The sequence below is a fragment of the Mobula birostris genome, chromosome 2, assembly GCF_030028105.1.
Source record: "Mobula birostris isolate sMobBir1 chromosome 2, sMobBir1.hap1, whole genome shotgun sequence".
In the NCBI taxonomy this organism is placed as follows: domain Eukaryota; kingdom Metazoa; phylum Chordata; class Chondrichthyes; order Myliobatiformes; family Myliobatidae; genus Mobula; species Mobula birostris.
Window position 1 is genome coordinate 132,353,108 of NC_092371.1, and position 19,731 is coordinate 132,372,838.

The 19,731-nt window shown below is 42.7% G+C and overlaps 1 protein-coding gene across 1 annotated transcript; it reads left to right on the forward strand.

Annotated features, from left to right (window-relative positions):
- Window positions 1-3,165: 3,165 nt before the first annotated feature.
- On the forward strand, window positions 3,166-4,982 carry LOC140191262 (cold-inducible RNA-binding protein B-like). Its single transcript, XM_072248512.1, has one exon. It carries the CDS (start codon window positions 3,247-3,249, stop codon window positions 3,772-3,774), a length of 528 nt encoding a protein of 175 aa, XP_072104613.1. The 5' UTR covers window positions 3,166-3,246; the 3' UTR covers window positions 3,775-4,982.
- The last annotated feature ends 14,749 nt before the right edge of the window (window positions 4,983-19,731 follow it).

The window sequence follows — 19,731 nt, forward strand, 5'->3', positions numbered from 1 at the left end:
CTGTCCTTTTTGTATTGGTCATACCTTCCCCAGAAGAGGTCCCAATGATCTAAAAATCTGAAACCCTACGTCCTGCATCAACTCCTCAGTCACACATTCATCTACCAAATCATCCTATTCTTAACTTCACTGGTCCATGACACAGGCAGCAATCCAGAGATTATTACCCTGCTTTTTCACAATTCCATTTAGCTGCCTATATTTTCCTTTTTCCTGCTATGTAGTTGGTACAAATATGTACCATGCATTCTGGCTGCTCAGCTTCCCCATTTAGAATGGGGTGGACCCAACCCAAGATGTCCCTGACCCTGTCACCTGGAAGGCAACACACCATCCAGGCATCTGTTTCACATCCACAGAATCTCCTGTCTGCTTTGACTTACTGAGGCCCTCCGTTGGTCAGGGTGAACCATGGATATTGTGCCCTAGACATCTACGTATCCCTCTGACTATTGAATCCCTTATCACTACTGCACTCCTCCCTCACTTCCCTTCTGAGCCTCAGAGAGCAGGACTCAGTGTCAGAGATCTGGTGGCTGTGGCTTTCCCCTGATAGATTGTTCTCCCTCCCCAACAGTAACCAAAGTGGTATATTTATTATTGAGGAGATTTGCTACAGGGTACTCTACAATATCTGCCTATTCCCTTTCCCTCCCTTGACAGTCACCCAGCTACCTGCATCCTGCGACTTACTGGTGACTGCCTCCCTGTAGCTCTTATCTATCACCTTCTCCCTCTCCTCCCAGGTGAGCCAGTCATCCACCTGCAGCTCTAGTTCCCCAATATGATTTGAAAGGAGCTGCTACAGCTGGATGCACCTTGTGCAAATGTAGTTACCAGGGCAGTGGAGGTGTCTCAGAGCTCTCACGCTGACCCTGGACCCATTTCCACTAGAAAGAAATAAACTTACCTAGCACCTTCACCTCTTCTCACCTAAACATTTTGAGCCTAAGCCTGAAACTAACCACTCTAACACTGTCCCATTCCCACAGTGTCCGATCAGTTTAAACCTAATTTATTTTTATTGACCTTTGCCAAGTACCTAATAAATTGCAATTGAAGCCCATCAGAAAGTCCCAAAAGCCCCACTTTCTTTTTTTAATATATACTGCCAAGACAGTATTTGTAGTGAAGACTGTACTATCCACTGATGACAGGTACGAAGGGCCATTACTGAGCTGTGCTGTGTGTTTTAAATTGCCTTCACTGGCTGCATATTCACTCAGTGTATGATGGTCACTGCCAGGCCATCCCTGAATGGGGTGAAGGAGCCAGTTAGCTGTGCAATTACGTAAAAATCTAGCTTGCATTATTTGGCACTTCAAAAGGCCTGACAAACTGGTAGTGTGAAAGGATCTTCAAGGGCTAAAGTACCAGAGTACCTATTTATCATTAAGCTATCTTGGTCCATCCTACTATGTACATGCACCAGACTTGTACATTTCCACGTTTCATTGCTGAGGCAAAGGGATACAAGAACAACCCAAAGCTTCAACCATCCCTTTGAGCAGCACACATCAAAGTTGCTGGTGAACGCAGCAGGCCGGGAAGCATCTCTAGGAAGAGGTACAGTCGATGTTTCAGGCCGAGACCCTTCGTCAGGACTAACTGAAAGAAGAGTTAGTAAGAGATTTGAGAGGGGGAGGGGGAGATCCAAAATGAGAGGAGAAGACAGGAGAGGGAGGGATGGAGCCAAGAGCTGGACAGGTGATTGGCAAAAGGGATATGAGAGGATCATGGGACAGGAGGTCTGGGAAGAAAGACGGGGGGGCGGGGAGGTAACCAGAGGATGGGCAAGGAGTATAGTCAGAGGGAGAAAAAGGAGAGAGAGAAAGAATGTGTGTGTAAAAATAAATAACAGATGGGGTATGAGGGGGAGGTGGGGCATTAGCAGAAGTTTGAGAAATCAATGTTCATGCCATCAGGTTGGAGGCTACCCAGACGGAAGAGAAGGCACGATGGCATAAACATTAATTTCTCTAACTTCTGCTGATGCCCCACCTCCCCCTCACACCCCAACCGTTATTTATTTTTATACACGCATTCTTTCTCTCACTCTCCTTTTTCTCCCTCTGACTATACCCCTTGCCCATTCTCTGGTTTCCCCCCCCCACTTGTCTTTCTCCCTGGGCCTCCTGTCCCATGATCCTCTCGTATCCCTTTTGCCAATCACCTGTCCAGCTCTTGGCTCCATCCCTCCCCCTCCTGTTTTCTCCTATCATTTTAGATCTCCCCCCTCCCCCTCCCCCTCCCCCTCCCACTCCCACTTTCAAATCTCTTACTAACTCTTCTTTCAGTTAGTCCTGACGAAGGGTCTCGGCCTGAAATATTGACTGTACCTCTTCCTAGAGATGCTGCCCGGCCTGCTGTGTTCACCAGCAACTTTGATGTGTGTTGCTTGAATTTTCAGCATCTGCAGAATTCCTGTTGTTTACCATCCCTTTGACTTCAGACAGTGCTGCTGACTTCCTCCCAGCAGTTTGTTTCTTTTTTGAACGAGGTTCCAGCATCTGCAATCTCTTGGAGATTTCATTGCCCTATCTATTCCCTATATAAATTGAGCAGTTGACATTTTACCATTTTCCAATATATTTGCATTTATAGATGCTCCAAATGTGTTTAAGAAATTGTTTGGCTCCTTCCCTTGACATTTCATCATCGTGCCAAACTGCCAGAAACCATATGAGTGCATGAATGACCTTTGTTGTTGCTGCACTGTGTATAGCAACTGAGTTGTTCACCTGCAGCAGTTCATTCATCCGATCCTACAGGCTAAGGTACTGGTACTGTGTTTTAAAATGTTCATTCCCAAACTTGAATATGGATGAAGTGGTGCCCTCTGGAGACAAGAATTATTTGCAAGAATGGGAAGAAGTGATGAGGTAGAAATGAGTAGCGCTATTCACACAATGAAGGGCTGAAGCCCTGGTCTTTAGATTTCGCTTCATGCTATGGGCCAAGGTTTGGACAATTTGCACTTTCACACTATGGAGGGCTCTGGTGGTTCAGTTGTGTTCATTCAAAGTAGTTATTATCCCGGGAACAGCGGTCACGTGTGCAGGATTTGTCTGCACAACGTGGGTACCGGAACCTAACTGCATGGCCATTGCGGCGCAGAAGTCGTTTTAAGGCGGTGCACAGAGCTACTATATAAACGGCCCCGCTTCCGGTGGGTGCGCATTTACGTTCGGCAGTGCTGCGGAGCTCGTTGGTTGTCTTCAGACGAAGCCCCGCCAAAACGACAATATGGGCGACGAACGAAAGTTGTTCGTCGGCGGACTGAGCTTTGAGACGGACGAGCAGGCGCTGGAAGCCGTTTTCTCCAAGTACGGCGAGATCGTTGACACCCGGGTGATCAAGGACAAGGTCACCATGACGTCCCGCGGCTTCGGCTTCATCACCTTCGAGAACCCGGAGGATGCCTCCGAGGCCTTACAGGCAATGAACGGCAAGTCCTTGGACGGCCGCCAGATCCGGGTGGACCACGCCGAGAAGAAGTCGGGAGACGGCGGTTACGGAGGAGGACGCGGCGGCTACCGGCGGGGCGGCAGCTACACGAGCGGAAGCGGCGGCTACGGAGGCGGCGGCTACGGTGGCGGCGGATACGGTGGTTACGGCGGCGGCAGTGGCTACAGCAGCGGCGGCTACGGCGGAGGTGGTTACGGTAGCGGAAGCGGCGGATATGGTGGCTATCGGCAGTACGAGCCCAAGTCGGGCGGCGGCTACTCCCGGGGGACCCGTGGTAATAACTACGATCGGTACTCTACCAGATAGAAGCCCACCGCCGGCTGTGCTTTCCAGGTCACCGTGATCCTCGACCACTTGCTGTTTCTGAAGGGACTTTTTTTTGGGGCGAACGCCGTCTAATCTCTTGAATTCAATCTCGCTTCTTCGGGACGCTGTCTAACTCTCCGTCCGCTCACATTCCCATCCTTTGTTGCAGTAAAGGTTTCTCACAGCAACGGCGGGGCAGGGGGGAGGGTTTGCCGGACCTTTTCCGAAATTCCGAACTTAATTAGTCCCTTAGCAGTGTTTCTCTCCCACAATAATTTCCCAATAGCTTTTGTTCTTTTTGTTTATTTTTGACTGTTAAGGATGTAGCTCCATTGACCTCCGCATTCTAGCCCGTCAGCTCAGTGCTGCCTCTCCCAGTGCCCGGGCGTTGCGTTAGCTGCTGATTTTTGTTTGCTCCGTTCTGGTTTTAAAATGGCGTACTCGCCTTGTGCAGAGACATTCAATGCTCAAGTGTGTCGGCAATGTGCTCCAACAACTCCTCCTCCCCTGCCCGCCCGCCCGCAGTAATCTTTAGGACCGCCAGGGTATCTGGCTGACTAACTGCATTGTAACGTAACATTTTCGTCTTTAGTCTCAGACCAGTTTTGGAAGTGGGAGCATTTTCTATTTTATTCTCGAGGTTTTATGGGGCCACATTACTGATTTAAATAGGGAACAACGATCCAATTGATTTTTAAGTAGGCTGGGGGATCCGCTGTAGTTTCAGCTGGTTGGGGAAAACGCCACATTTCTGGAGATTGCATTCGTGAGCAACAGTTTGACTTTGTATCTTCTGTTACAGATATGACTGTTTTAATGAGTGCAAAACATTAAAGAACATTGATTCGGGGGAGTGGTGCAGTCCATCCCCGGCAATTGTACACTTATCTAGTTATATTGTGGGTGATACTGATATCTGACAAACTGTTTTCAATGTAAATCTTGTGCCATCCCAACCAGTAAACACTGTATGCTGGTTTGGAGTATGGCCTCTGCATTAAGTGAGAAGTCTGCAGTTGAAACTTTAGTACTGTCCTACTACTCTAAGTAGTACAACATTAAGCTAACAGTTTTTTTAATGGCAAATTGTTAGGAAGTTGATAGCTGTTTCTTATTGAATTTTCATGAGTTAGCATGGAACGTTTTTGTACAAAAACTTGCCACTTTGGAGACATGTCAATGGGAAAAATAAAAGTTAAAGATATTCAGCTGCTGTCTTGATCAAGCTTTTTGGAAACTGGTAAAGATACTTGCGTGCCAACAGTCCTTAGAAGAGGATTTCCAGTAGGAAAGTTAACTTTTGTTCTGTCCACAGATTCCACACTTGAGTTTCTGGTGCCTGGGGGATTTTGCTTGGTTGAAATTAAAATGCCTGTCTCACATGGACAATTTGAGGATCAAGCAATCTACTCAACAAGCCACTTCAATACTGGTCTGTGGAGATGACATTTTACAGCTGATGTCTGAGGTGGAATTCATCAATGCAACACATTAAAACAATAGTTATCAGCACCTTGATATTCAGCAAATATTCTTGCTATGAGTATCTAATACAAGTAACATGTAGGTCTCACATCAGAAATTCACACAGGGTGGTGCCAAGGTTTTAGAATAAGCAACTGGTTATTGCTGAAAGCCATCAAAAATCACTGAAGATGGATGGAAAGAATTATCTGTATTCTTGTCACTGGTGTCACATCAGTACTACTATTTAAGACAATGCATTTGACTGGCAAATTTCTCTTAAACCTCCTTTGTCATGATATATTCTTCCAAGTATTTGGAGAACTTTTGGCCTAATGTCTTCATCCCTGGGCTAGGTGAATTTAGGTTTTAAATTTGAGCTCAACTGAGTGGTGGCAACACATCAGCTACAAAGACCACATTAATGTTGATGTTATTTATTTATTTAATAATAAATGATATGGATTTCTGTCTTTTCCCAGGGTAGGGGAGTCTAAACTAGAAGGCATATATTTAAGGTGAAAGGGCAAGTTTTAAAGGCTTTCATAAACTTCTACATTGTCTACAACATCACCTATTTTAGTGACATTAGTCATGTTCCTAATGATGTCTTACACATTCACATCCAAATGGTTTATGTAAATAATTTACAACAAAAGTTCCAACACCGACTCCTATGGTACACCACTGCTCGCAAGTCTCCAACCCAGGAAGCAAATCTTGACCACTTTAAAGGTTTTTTCCTCACACAGAAGGTGGTGAGTATGTTGAATGAGCTGCCAGAGGAAGGGGATATAAAGACACTTGGATAGTGAAGGTTTGGAGGGATATGGGTGAAATGCCTACAAATGAGACTAGCTCAGGGAAGCTTTCCCATGCACATGTACAAATGGTCTACGCTGTATGCGTCCAAAAAGGGTAGGAGTCCACCTAAGGAAGGTAAAAATTGGGTATGAGAGGTATCTGATGGGTACGGTTGGGCAAAAATCACAAGATTCTCAAGGTATGTTAAGAATAAAAGGATGGTTGGGAGAGAAAAGGTCCCCTTAAAGATCAGCATATGTGGAACTGAAGGAAATGGGAGAGAGATTTCTCTACAGCAAAAAATTGAAACCCAGGTAATGGGGAAAGTGATCACATAGAAGTTAGCAGAGGTTCTGGGATCTTTAAAATGCATTAAGGTGGATCAATCCTCAGGGTCTGGCATACTGTATTTTTGGACTTTCTGGCAAGAGAAGAAGTAACTTAATTTCTGGCCATGAGAGGTTCCAGGGGACTGGAGGATGCCTAATGTAGCGCCTTTGTTTAAAAGGGTATGGAAAGCAAGTCAGGAAACTGCAGGCGAGTGAGTCTGACCATCAGTGGTAGGCAAATTGCTGGAGGGACAGGATCTACCAATATGGCTTTCTGTGGTGGAGGTCCAGTCTCTCAAAACTAATTAAAGTTCTTTTCGAAGAAGTGACAAAAGGTGATTGATGAGGGTAGGGTCGTGATCTTTGATAAGGTCCCCTGTGGCAGGCCAGTATGGAAGGTTAGATTGCATGGGATTCGGGGAAATAGTAAGTCTCTGGTAGAAAGCAGAGTGTTGGTCAAGATTTGCTTCTTTGTTTGGATGCCTGTAAGTAATAATGTAACTTCGTAATTTACATAAAACAAATTGGATGTGAATATGCAAAGTATTGGGAAGTTGGCATTTGGTGATGAAAACTAGAAGGCTATGAAAAACTACAGGTGACATCTTGATCACTTGGGTATGTTGGCTGAGAACTGGCAAATGGTTTTCAATCTAGGTAAATGAGAGATGCCATTTTGGGAGATCAAGCCAATTTAGGACTTGTATAGTGAATGGTGGGTCTATAGGGAGTGTTATGTACTAGAGGGACCGAGGAGCACATGCATAATTTGTATGCAATGAATGTGTTGGGTATTCCTTCATCAATTGGGGCATTGAGAATAAGAGGTTTTAATTCATGTTGCAATTACATAAGATATTGGTGTGGCTGCATTTTGAAGTATTGTGTTCAGTTTTGGTCACCATCAGCGAGGGTTAGAATAGGATGATTTTGCAGATGAATGTGGCTTTTTAGAGCAGATTGTGGTTGAGCTAGGGGATCAGCTATTTTGGATTGGGTGGTTTGTAATGAACTGGATCTGATTAGGGAGTTTAAGGCAAAGGAACCCTCAGGAGAGAGTGATCATACTATTCTGAACTGGGTTTTGAGCAATGAGGAAGGGTTAATTAGCAATCTTGTCGTGAGAGGCCCCTTGGGTAAGAGTGACCATAATATGGTGGAATTCTTCATTAAGATGGAGAGTGACATAGTTAATTCAGAAACAAAGGTTCTGAACTTAAAGAGGGGTAACTTTGAAGGTATGAGACGTGAATTAGCTAAGATAGACTGGCAAATGACACTTAAAGGATTGACGGTGGATATGCAATGGCAAGCATTTAAAGGTTGCATGGATGAACTACAACAATTGTTCATCCCAGTTTGGCAAAAGAATAAATCAAGGAAGGTAGTGCACCCGTGGCTGACAAGAGAAATTAGGGATAGTATCAATTCCAAAGAAGAAGCATACAAATTAGCCAGAGAAAGTGGCTCACCTGAGGACTGGGAGAAATTCAGAGTTCAGCAGAGGAGGACAAAGGGCTTAATTGGGAAGGGCTAAAAAGATTGAGAGAAAACTGGCAGGGAACATAAAAACGGACTGTAAAAGCTTTTATAGATATGCAAAAAGGAAAAGACTGGTAAAGACAAATGTAGGTCCCCTACAGACAGAAACAGGTGAATTGATTATGGGGAGCAAGGACATGGCAGACCAATTGAATAATTACTTTGGTTCTGTCTTCACTAAGGAGGACATAAATAATCTTCCAGAAATAGTAGGGGACAGAGGGTCCAGTGAGATGGAGGAACTGAGCGAAATACATGTTAGTAGGGAAGTGGTGTTAGGTAAATTGAAGGGATTGAAGGCAGATAAATCCCCAGGGCCAGATGGTCTGCATCCTAGAGTGCTTAAGGAAGTAGCCCTAGAAATAATGGATGCATTAGTGATAATTTTTCAAAACTCGTTAGATTTTGGACTAGTTCCTGAGGATTGGAGGGTGGCTAATGTAACCACACTTTTTAAAAATGGAGGGAGAGAGAAACCGGGGAATTATAGACCGGTTAGCCTAATGTTGGTGGTGGGGAAACTGCTGGAGTCAGTTATCAAAGATGTGATAACAGCACATTTGGAAAGCGGTGAAATCATCGGACAAAGCCAGCATGGATTTGTGAAAGGAAAATCATGTCTGACGAATCTCATAGAATTTTTTGAGGATGTAACTAGTAGAGTGGATAGGGGAGAACCAGTGGATGTGGTATATTTGGATTTTCAAAAGGCTTTTGACAAGGTCCCACACAGGAGATTAGTGTGCAAACTTAAAGCACATGGTATTGGGGGTAAGGTATTGATGTGGATGGAGAATTGGTTAGCAGACAGGAAGCAAAGAGTGGGAATAAACAGGACCTTTTCAGAATGGCAGGCGGTGACTAGTGGGGTACTGCAAGGCTCAGTGCTGGGACCCCAGTTGTTTACAATATATATTAATGACTTGGATGAGGGAATTAAATGCAGCATCTCCAAGTTTGCGGATGACACGAAGCTGGGTGGCAGTGTTAGCTGTGAGGAGGATGCAGGGTGACTTGGATAGGTTGGGTGAGTGGGCAAATTCATGGCAGATGCAATTTAATGTGGATAAATGTGAAGTTATCCACTTTGGTGGCAAAAATAGGAAAACATTATTATCTGAATGGTGGCCGATTAGGAAAAGGGGAGGTGCAACGAGACCTGGGTGTCATTATACACCAGTCATTGAAAGTGGGCATGCAGGTACAGCAGGTGGTGAAAAAAGCAAATTGTATGCTGGCATTTATAACGAGAGGATTTGAGTACAGGAGCAGGGAGGTACTACTGCAGTTGTACAAAGCCTTGGTGAGACCACACCTGGAGTATTGTGTGCAGTTTGGTCCCCTAATCTGAGGAAAGACATCCTTGCCATAGAGGGAGTACAAAGAAGCTTCACCAGATAGATTCCTGGGATGGCAGGACTTTCATATGAAGAAAGACTCGATGAACTGGGCTTGTACTCGTTGGAATTTAGAAGATTGAGGGGGGGATCTGATTGAAACGTATAAAATCCTAAAGGGATTGGACAGGCTAGATGCAGGAAGATTGTTCCTGATTTTGGGGAAGTCCAGAACAAGGGGCCACAGTTTGAGGATAAAGGGGAAGCCTTTTAGGACCGAGATTAGGAAAAACTTCTTCACACAGAGAGTGGTGAATCTGTGGAATTCTCTGCCACAGGAAACAGTTGAGGCCAGTTCATTGGCTATATTTAAGAGGGAGTTAGATATGGCCCTTGTGGCTACAGGGATCAGGGGGTATGGAGGGAAGGCTGGAGTGGGGTTCTGAGTTGGATGATCAACCATGATCATAATAGATGGCGGTGCAGGCTCGAAGGGCCAAATGGCCTACTCCTGCACCTATTTTCTATGTTTCTATATAATATGATAACATTCGCCCTGCAGTCTGAAAGGGAGCAGGTAAAGTCAGACATATTAGTATTACAGTGGAGTAAAGTGAATTGCAGAGGCATAAGAGGACACTAGCAGAGATGACGGCGTAACAGCAATGGCAGGAGTTTCCAGAGGTGCAAGATAGATGCATTTCAAAGAAGTATTCTGAAGGCAAGATACAACTGGCTGACAAGGGAAGTCAGCTAACATAAAAGCAAAAGAGAGAGCATATAATAGCGCAAAAATTAGAGGAAGTTAGAGAATTGAGAAGCTCTTATAAACCTACAGAAGACAACTAAAAAAGCAAAAAGATGAAATATGAAGGTAAGCTAGCTAATAATATCAAATATTATCCAAGTTTTTTCAGAAATATAAAGAGTAAAGTGAGGGTAGATATTGGACTGCTGGAAAATGACTCGGAGAGGTAATAATGGGGGACAAGGAAATGTCTGTCAAACTGAGTGTGCATTTTACATCAATCTTCACTGGAAGGCACTAGCACTATGCTGGATGCTCAAGAGTATTAGGTGGCAGAAGTGGATGTGGTTGGTATTACTAAGAAGGTGGTGCTGAAAAGGTCTGAAGGTAGATAAATCATCTGGACTGGATGGACTATTTGATGGTTCTGAAAGAGATTGTGGAGGCATTAGTAATGGGCTTTTAAGAATCACTAGATTCCATGATGGTTCTGGAGGAATGGAAAATTGCAAATGTCACTTCATTCTTCAAGAATGGAGGTAAGCAGAAGGAAGGAAATTTAAGGCCAGTTAGCCTGACCTCAGTGGTTGGGAAGGTGTTGGAATTGATTGTTAAGGATGAGGTTTTAGTGTATTGGAGGCACAGGATAAAATGGGCCAAAATCAGCATGATTTCCTTAAGGGAAAATTTTGCTTAACAAATTTGGAATTCTTCAAGGAAATAACAAGCAGGAGAGTGAGTGGATCTTGTGTACTTGGATTATCAAAAGTGACTAGGTGCCACAGAGCAGGCTACTTAATGGGATAAGAGCCTATGGTAATACAGGAAAGATACTAGTATGGATAGAGCATTAGCTGTTTGGCAGGTGGCAAAGAGTGGGAATAAAGAGAGCCTTTTCTAATTGGCTGCTGGTGACTAGTAGTGGCAAGGAAGGCAAACACAGCATACTTTTTGTGAGGACCAGAATTCAAAACAAGGATATAATGCTGAGGCTTTATGAAGCAGTGGTGAGGCTCACTTGGAGTACTGTGAGCAGTTTTGGGCCCCTTATCTTCGAAGGGATATGCTGACATTAGAGAGGGTTCAAAGAAGGTTCATGAAAATGATTCCAGAATGGAAAGGCTTATCACATGAGGAGCATTTGATAGCTCTGGCCCTGTGCTCACTGGAATTTAGAATGTTGCAAGACCTATATAGACTGGATGTTTTCTGTAGTGGGGGAGTCTAGCATCAGAGAGCACAACCTCAGAATGGATATAGAAGGAATTTCTTTAGTCAGACAGTGGTGAATCTGTGGAATTTGTTGCCACAGGTGATTGTGGAGGCTAGGTCATTGAGTGTATTTAAGGTACAGGTTGAGTGTTAGATTCTTGACCAGTCAGGGTCTGAATGGAGAGAAACAGGAGAATGGAGTTGGGAGGGAAATGGATCAGCCATGATCAAGTTGCGGAGCCAGCTGAATGGGCCGAATGGCCGAATTCTGCTCCAATGTCTTATTATAGGAATCATGCTGTTAAACAAGCAAAAGTGCAGGAAAGATTGACTGGGATGTTATGTAGATTTAGGGTCCTGTGTTACAAGGGGAGGTTGCGTAAACTAGAGTTATGTTTTGTAACTTCAAAGTACCAAACTAATTCAAACTAAATCAGATTCTGAAATGTGAATACTTAAGGAAGGCATGCATATATCATGTGGTAGTGTAATGTATGTAATTCATGTATTTTTACATATAAATTATATAAACAACATATTTAATCAAACAAAATATTAAATACACAGCACTCCTTCCTGCTTAACTATAAACTCGACCTCAATAGAAAATGCATGTCAGCTTTATACAAAGTGTACTATATAAAGTATACAACTGCTACATAGACATCTACAGAATAGTAAATTTTAAATTGTCCAATTCAAACCTGAAGATTTAATCACTGTGGAGGATTTGTTACTCTTCTGGGATGATGTCTTTCCTGACAAGGAGCATCACTCTGCATGGTAGCTGAGACGGTTTCAGGTCTGGGGCCTCCTCTGTGGTGGTTGAAGGAGTTGATTCTGAGGCTGTAGGAAGTCGTTCTGACAGCTCTGGACATATTTCTTCTCCCATGTTCTTTTAGATTGTGCATCTTGATCTTGGGACCGTGGATTTAGTTCACTAGGGAATTCTCATTAATTTTTCAATTGCTTCCTTTACGATCTGATCCCCCCTCTTGATTTCCACATCCACATCATCTGATGAATCCTGTTTTCGTATGTCCATTGAACCTTTCTCTTTGACCTTCCATTCATCCAGCTGGGCTTTGGTGTTTGCATCCACTTTTACATGTAGCTGTTTGTCTCCCACTTGAAGTTCATGCAATCATCTTAGTGCACACAGAATAGATTTTGATTCTTTACACTCACAAAAGCCGAATGCTTGCAACTTTCCTGAAGCTCTTCGAACTCTTCTAGCTTAAAACCAAGTCACCTTTTTCAAGTAACTGCCTGATTAGTATATCAGGAGCTTTCTCAGATGTGTTACCAACAAAAACTATTGTAATTTGACCACTGCTTTCATCACTTCTATGATTTCTCTGAGCAGTATGGTCCTCCCTTGATTCAATATGCCTTCCAACCAGAGGCACAGACGTTGGCCCCAACACCTGTCTGCCCTCTGCTGACAACGTTCATTGTGTACAGCATGAAGACAGTTGTGGCATCATCCTTTCCTAATTCATGTTCAGTTGAATGTTTTGCGGGGGATGTGGCATGCAAATGGTGAATGGATCTCCAATCAAGTAGTGGTTGTCTCAGATAATCACACCCCCACAATGCTGGTCTTCCTCTTTTTACCACATGTGGTTTGTTGGTTGTTGTATCTCACTATTATGAATGTCATTCCCACAGGCATTATCTTTTCTCCAGTATAAGTTCTTAGCTGGATATCTGCAGGCTTCAATTTAGTATCTTTGAAATGCTGTTCAAACTCATTTTGTGGAATGACTGAAACAGCCGAGCCAGTGTCCAATTCCATTTTAAGTGTGCACTTCTGTTTGTTGCTAGTTTTCACATTGTAAATCTTAAGGTGACACAGCCCTCTATCCCTTTCATCAATATCTGATTTTTCATCAACAGCATGCAGTGTAGCCCTTTTTTTTTGAAACTGCAACTTTTTATTTTTTCTCTTCCCTGTGCAGTCCATTTACTTTTGTCTGCCCAACATGCTCTTTGTATGTGCCCTACTTTGGTGCATTTTCTGAAAGCTTCACCTTTAAACCTGCATTGGTCTGGTGTATGTGAGCCTCTGCCACAAAGGTAACACTATTTGTTTGGCCAGTCTGATTTCTGTTTAGACAGTGTCATTTTGTTCACACTCACTTTTATTCCTGACTGCAACTCAATTGCATCTCTGTCTGCTGCTTCCATTGATACAGCAATTTCAACTGTCCTTTTAAATGCAAATTGTGCTTCAGTTAGGAGCTGTTTTTTTGAATACTTTCTTTCATGTTTCCACAAACTAAACAATCTCTGTACATCATTAAACCCAATCTCTGTACATCATTAAACCCATTTCCAATCTGACAATGGTCAGACAATCCCTCTAATTTAGCTAAGTATGCTGAAATGGACTCTGATCTGCATTGCTTTCACAATATCAGCAAATTTTATTGCTGCTGGTTTGGCTGGAGCAGTCCAACTTCAAAGAAAACTGTATGCCTTTAAACTCAGCAAAACTGGTACACATTTCTCATTAATATTTCATTTGGTTCAAAATACTATTCAATTTGCTGAATATACCCATTACCAGTTGAGCAATCTTCCTGATGTAGCAGCCATTTCTGCTTTCTTTTATGGTTATTATCACCTGGTACTCACTGTTTATGAACCTGTAAATTCTTACATATTCTGCCTTTTTAAAAAAACTCAATCATGTCTCCCTTCTGAAGTACACATGCTGCATTGTCTTTTTAAACTTGACTGTTCCTTATTGTGCTTCAACTGTTTGGTAGTTGTCTCGGGCTTGTTTTAAAAATGCCTTGTCACCACTTCAAAACATTGAAGTTTCAAAGTTTCGTAACTTCAAACTAATTGTTAGGAAGGCACAGGAGTCTGAATTGTGAGTCTAACCATGTTTACTTTAAGTGAGGCACACTCGTATCACATAGTAGCATAATGCAATTCATGTATTTTTACATATAATCATAATGAATTATGTAAACAACAAAGAATGCTTAATCAAGCAACATATGTACAATATTATTCAAATATTAAATGCACAACAACTGGGACTTTATTCCCTGGAATGTAGAGGATTGAGGAGTGACTTTATAGGGGTATATAAAATTGTGAGATGCATTTTAAGGCATCCGTTAGTCTTGCGAGACCATGAATCTGTGCCTGGAAAATCTTCACTCTCCAGGGCGCATGCTTGGGCAAGATTATTTGGGGGACTAGCAGTTGCCCATACTGCAAGTCTCCCCTCTCCACGAGACCAATGTTGTCCAAGAGAAGGGCATTAGGACCCATACAGCTTGGCACCAGTGTCGTTGCAGAGCAATGTGTGATTAAATGTCCTTGCTCAAGGACACAACATGTTGCCTCGGCTGGGGCTTAAACTCACAACCTTCAGGTCGCCAGTCCAATGCCTTAACCACTTGGCCACGTGCCCACAATGAGGTGCATAGACAGTGTGAAAACATATGCAGGGCTACTAAAACCAAGAGGGCATCAGATCAGAGGCAAGAGATTTAATAGGGACATCAGGTGCATCTTCCATGCACAGGGTGGTGTGTAGCTGCCAGAAATTGTGGTTAAGGTGGACACATTTATAATGTTTAAAGCTATCTGGAGAACTACATGGATAAGAGATGTTTAGAGGGCTATGGGCCTATTACAGACACATGGGATTGGGTCACTTGGCAACACAGATTGGCCAAAAGGCCTGTTTTCATGCTGTAAGGCTCTGTGATTTCTGTTGCTCTATTACCATTTGTAATTAACAGTGATCTTCCAGCTTCCTGATCAACAACCCTTCAGTATAGAAGACGTGTCTCCTCTCCACTTACTTCTGATCAACAACCCTACAGTTAGCATCATTTCAACATTCAGGTTCCTATGTCTGATGTAGGAGAACCATATGTCCTTCATTAACAAAAAGGTTCATTAGAGATATACTTCTTGTGACAGTTGGTAAAGTTCTATGTTCCCCAAACCATCCTTACACTACCGTCATAAACAGCATCCTCACGTCAACCACTTTTGCCTGGTTTTACATATAGACAATAGGTACAGGAGTAGGTCATTCGGCCCTTTGAGCCAGCACCGCCATTCACTGTGATCATGGCTGATCATCGACTATCAGTACCCCGTTCCTGCCTTCTCTCCATATCCCTTGACTCCGCTATCTTTAAGAGCTCTATTTAACTCTTTCTTGAAAGAATCCAGAGAATTAGCCTCCACTACCTTCTGAGGCTGAGCATTCCACAGATCCACAACCCTCTGTGTGAAAAAGTTTTTCCTCAACTCCATTCTAAATGGTCTACCCCTTATTCCTAAACTGTGGCCTCTGGTTCTGGACCCCCCCCAACATCGGGAACATATTTCCTGCCTCTAGCATATCCCATCCCTTAATAATCTTATATGTTTCAATCAGATCCCCTCTCATCCTTCTAAATTCTGGTGTATACAAGCCCAGTCACTCCAATCTTTCGACATATGACATTCCTGCCATCCTGGGAATTAACCCAGTGAAGCTACGCTGCACTCCCTCAATAGCTAGACTGTCCTTCCTCAAATTTGGAGACCAAAACTGCACACAATACTCCAGGTGGGGTCTCACCAGGGCCCTGTACAACTGCAGCATCCTCTCACAACATAAGAGAACTACAGTGGTCTACCATCAATGCAGGACTTCTCTGTGTCCAGGAGAAAGAAGAGAGCAAAAAAGAAAGCACTGCACTGTATACTCTTTAAACCACTTTTTATTATGCTGTTTACATTGTAAATACATGCTGGTATTTGTGTATTTATGCACATTTTATTCCATATCTGACTTTAACCTCTAGCTTTATAACAACTCGAGTTCATGCCAACCATCAAATAAACATTTTCAGTAATCCCATTTTATTTTCTATGTTTTGTCTAATGCCTAAGTTTATTTAAACTATGTTCCTATTCTGCAATCAATTCCTCCCAGATCCCATCAGCTGCTACACATTTGTGGTGATTTACAGTGGCCAATTAATACCAACCCTCACAATTTTGAGAAAGTTGGACAAAAACAGATTACTTAGAGGAAACCCATATGGACCCAGACGACTGGAACTGCGAGACAGTAGTTCTACTACTGTGCTGATAGTATGGAAGTATGATTAGTATGCTTGCAGATGACATGAAGATTGGTGGTAATGATAGCAAGGAAGGTAGTCTTAGGCTACAGAATGATAGTGATAGAATGGTAAGATGGGCCAGAGGCATGGCAGATAGAATTAAATTCTGAAAAGTATGAGGTAAATTATTTAGGGAAGACTAATAAGGCAGGTGTAAACACAATACTGTAACAATTAGAAATACAAATATTCCTGAAGACAGCAGCACTAATAGTTAAGTAGGTTATGAAGGCATACGGAATATTTGCCTCCTTTAGCTGACACATAGAATATAAACATAGGGTGATTATGGTATAATGTTATGAAACATTCATTAGAGTACTCTATGCAGTCCCCAATGCCATAGAAATGGTGGAGCAGACTCAATGGATCAAATGACCTAACTGGAACATAAGACATAGGAGCAGAATTAGGCCATCTGGCCCATTGAGTCTGCTCCGCCATTCAATCATGGCTGATCATTTTTTTAAAATCTCCTCCTCAACCCCAGCTCCTGGCCTTCTCCCCATAACTTTTGATACCATGTCTAATCAAGAACTTATTGATCTCTGCCTTAAATACATCCTACAACCTGGCCTCCACAACTGCAATGCGGCATCAAATTCAACGAATTCACTACCTTTTGGCTAAAGAAATTTCTCCACATCTCAGTTTTGAAAGGGCGCCCCTCTATCCTGAGGCTGTGCTTCCTTCTCCTGGACTCTTCCACCATGGGAAATATCCTTTCCACATCTACTGTCTAGGCTTTTCAACATACAAAAGGTTTCAATGAGATCCCTACTCATCCTTCTGAATTCCGGTGAGTAAAGACCCAAAGCCATCAAAAATTCCTCGGATGGAATCATCCTTGTGAACCTCCTCTGGACCCTCTCCAATGCCAACACATCTTTTTTTAAGAAGAGGGGCCTAAAACTGTTCACAATACTCGTGAGGCCTCACCAGTCTCAGCATCACATCCCTGCTCTTGTATTCTAGACCTCTTGAAATGAATGCTAACATTGCATTTGCCTTCTTCACCACTGACTCAACCTGCGAGTTACGCACAAGGACTCCCAAGCATCTCAGCATCTGCATCTCAGATTCCTGGATTTTCTCCCCATTTAGAAAATAGTCCGCACATTTATTTCTACTACCAAAGTGCATGACCATGCATTTTCCAACATGGTATTTCATTTGCCACTATCTTGGTCGCAAGATAATGATGCAGCTCTATAAAACTTTGGTTAGGCCACACTTGGAGTACTGTGTCCAGTTCTGGTCACCTCACTATAGGAAGGATGTGGAAGCATTGGAAAGGGTACAGAGGAGATTTACCAGGATGCTGCCTGGTTTAGAGAGTACGCATTATGATCAGAGATTAACTTAATAGAAACATAGAAGAGAACATTAAGGGAGCTAGGGCTTTACTCTTTGGAGAGAAGGAGGATGGGAGGAGACATGATAGAGTTATACAAGATAGTAAGAGAAATAGATAGAGTGGATAAGCTAGTGCCTCTTCCCCAGGGCACCACTGCTCAATACAAGAGGACATGGCTTTAAGGTAAGGGGTGGGAAGTTCAAGGGGATATTAGAGGAAGGTGTTTTACTCAGAGAGTGGTTGGTGCATGGAATGCAATGCCTGAGTCAGTGGTGGAGGCAGATACACTAATGAAGTTTAAGAGACTGCTAGACAGGTACATGGAGGAATTTAAGGTGGGGGTTATATGGGGGCAGGGTTTGAGGGTCGGCATAACATTGTGGGCTGAAGGGCCTGTACTGTCCTGTACTATTCTATGTTCTAAAATCCCAGATCATCAGCAGTTTCTAATATACTCAATGTTCTATCATTGTCGATGTGAGTGCTACTGGGCAATAGTCATTAAGTCAGCCCACATTCTTCTTCTTAGGCACTGGTACAATTGTTGCCTTTCTGAAGCAAGTGAGAACTTGCATCCAGAGTAGTGAGAGGTTGAAAATGTCCTTGAATATTCCTGCCAGTTGGTTGGCACAAGTTTTCAGAGCCTTATGAGGTATTCCATCAGGACTTTCCACCTTGCGAGGGTTCACCCTCTTTAAAGACAGTCTAACATCAGCCTCTGAAACAGAGATCACAGGGTCACCGGGTGCAGCAGGGATCTTCACAGCTGTAGTTATATTCTCCCTTTCAAAGTGAGCATAGAAGGATATGGACTGATATGGAATTAATGCAGGCAAGTGGAATTGACACTGTACTCTGACAAGCTTAGCCAATTAACATATCCCAGACTTTTTATTCTGTGTCTCCCTCACATTCATCCTATTCCATCAATAAATTTATGAATTTGAATGAATATAGTCTCTTCATCTAGGTAGTAACGTAGATTATAATGATATGTGGCCCAGTGTTGACACTCATAAATTACAGCAACCCAGCCATTTATCCTGACTTATTCTTTGTTAGCCAAACCTTTATTCATGCTAATTATTTCCTTTGCTGTATAATCTTACTGAAAACAGTAAGATGGCATTTTCTTGACTGGTTCCCCATTATTCATGTTGCTTATTGCATTCTCAAAGAAGATCTAATTTTTTTTAAACAATCCCCCTTTCATGAAACCATGCTGACTTTGCTTAATTACAAACACCCTACTACTTCTGCCTTAATAATACATGCCAGCAATCTTTCAGCGACACTTGTTCAGCTAACTGGACCAGCTTCCTGATCTGTCTCCTTTTTATGGACTGGAGCATAATAATTGTGGTTTTCTAATCCACTGAGACCTTCACAGAATCTGAAAGACCAAACTGATTTGAACCCACAATCTCTATAATCAATTCTTTTATGCCAGAGAATTTACCAGATATTAGCTTCAAGATTGGCCAAATCTTCCATTCTTTCCAGTACACCATTCTCTTCCCAATGCATATCTCAGGGTTATTCCAGAGCAAGGAGTATAACTGGTTTAAATGTGACATTCTACAGGCTTTATGAATTGTACTCCACACACTCGAGTGAAATAGTATAGGATTTAGATTAGTCTTGTTTTCCACATGTTGTGAGAGGATGTTAAGGGGAGAATGTGGTGCAGCCAGGCTCCATTCTATAATTACCCAATCTAAATCAACATCAGCCCTGTCCCAATGTTTAGCTAATTTGGTCATTTCAAAGGATAATTTATATGCCCTGACATTTGGTACACTGAGCTACCCATGTCCCTAGACATACACATCCTACTCATTTTAATTCTGGTCTTCTTCTTATCCCATAGAAAATCACTAATCATTTTTTTGCATTGCTTGTAGATAAAATCTGAAATATTTAAAGGAAGCATCATAGAAAGATAGTTAAACTGAGGAGCTATGACCATTTTAACTACATTGACTTTACCGCAGAATGAGTCTCAGTGCCC

Bases quoted from the DNA above. Each gene is read 5' to 3' on its own strand.
- LOC140191262 (XM_072248512.1), top strand. From the start codon at position 3,247: ATGGGCGACGAACGAAAGTTGTTCGTCGGCGGACTGAGCTTTGAGACG.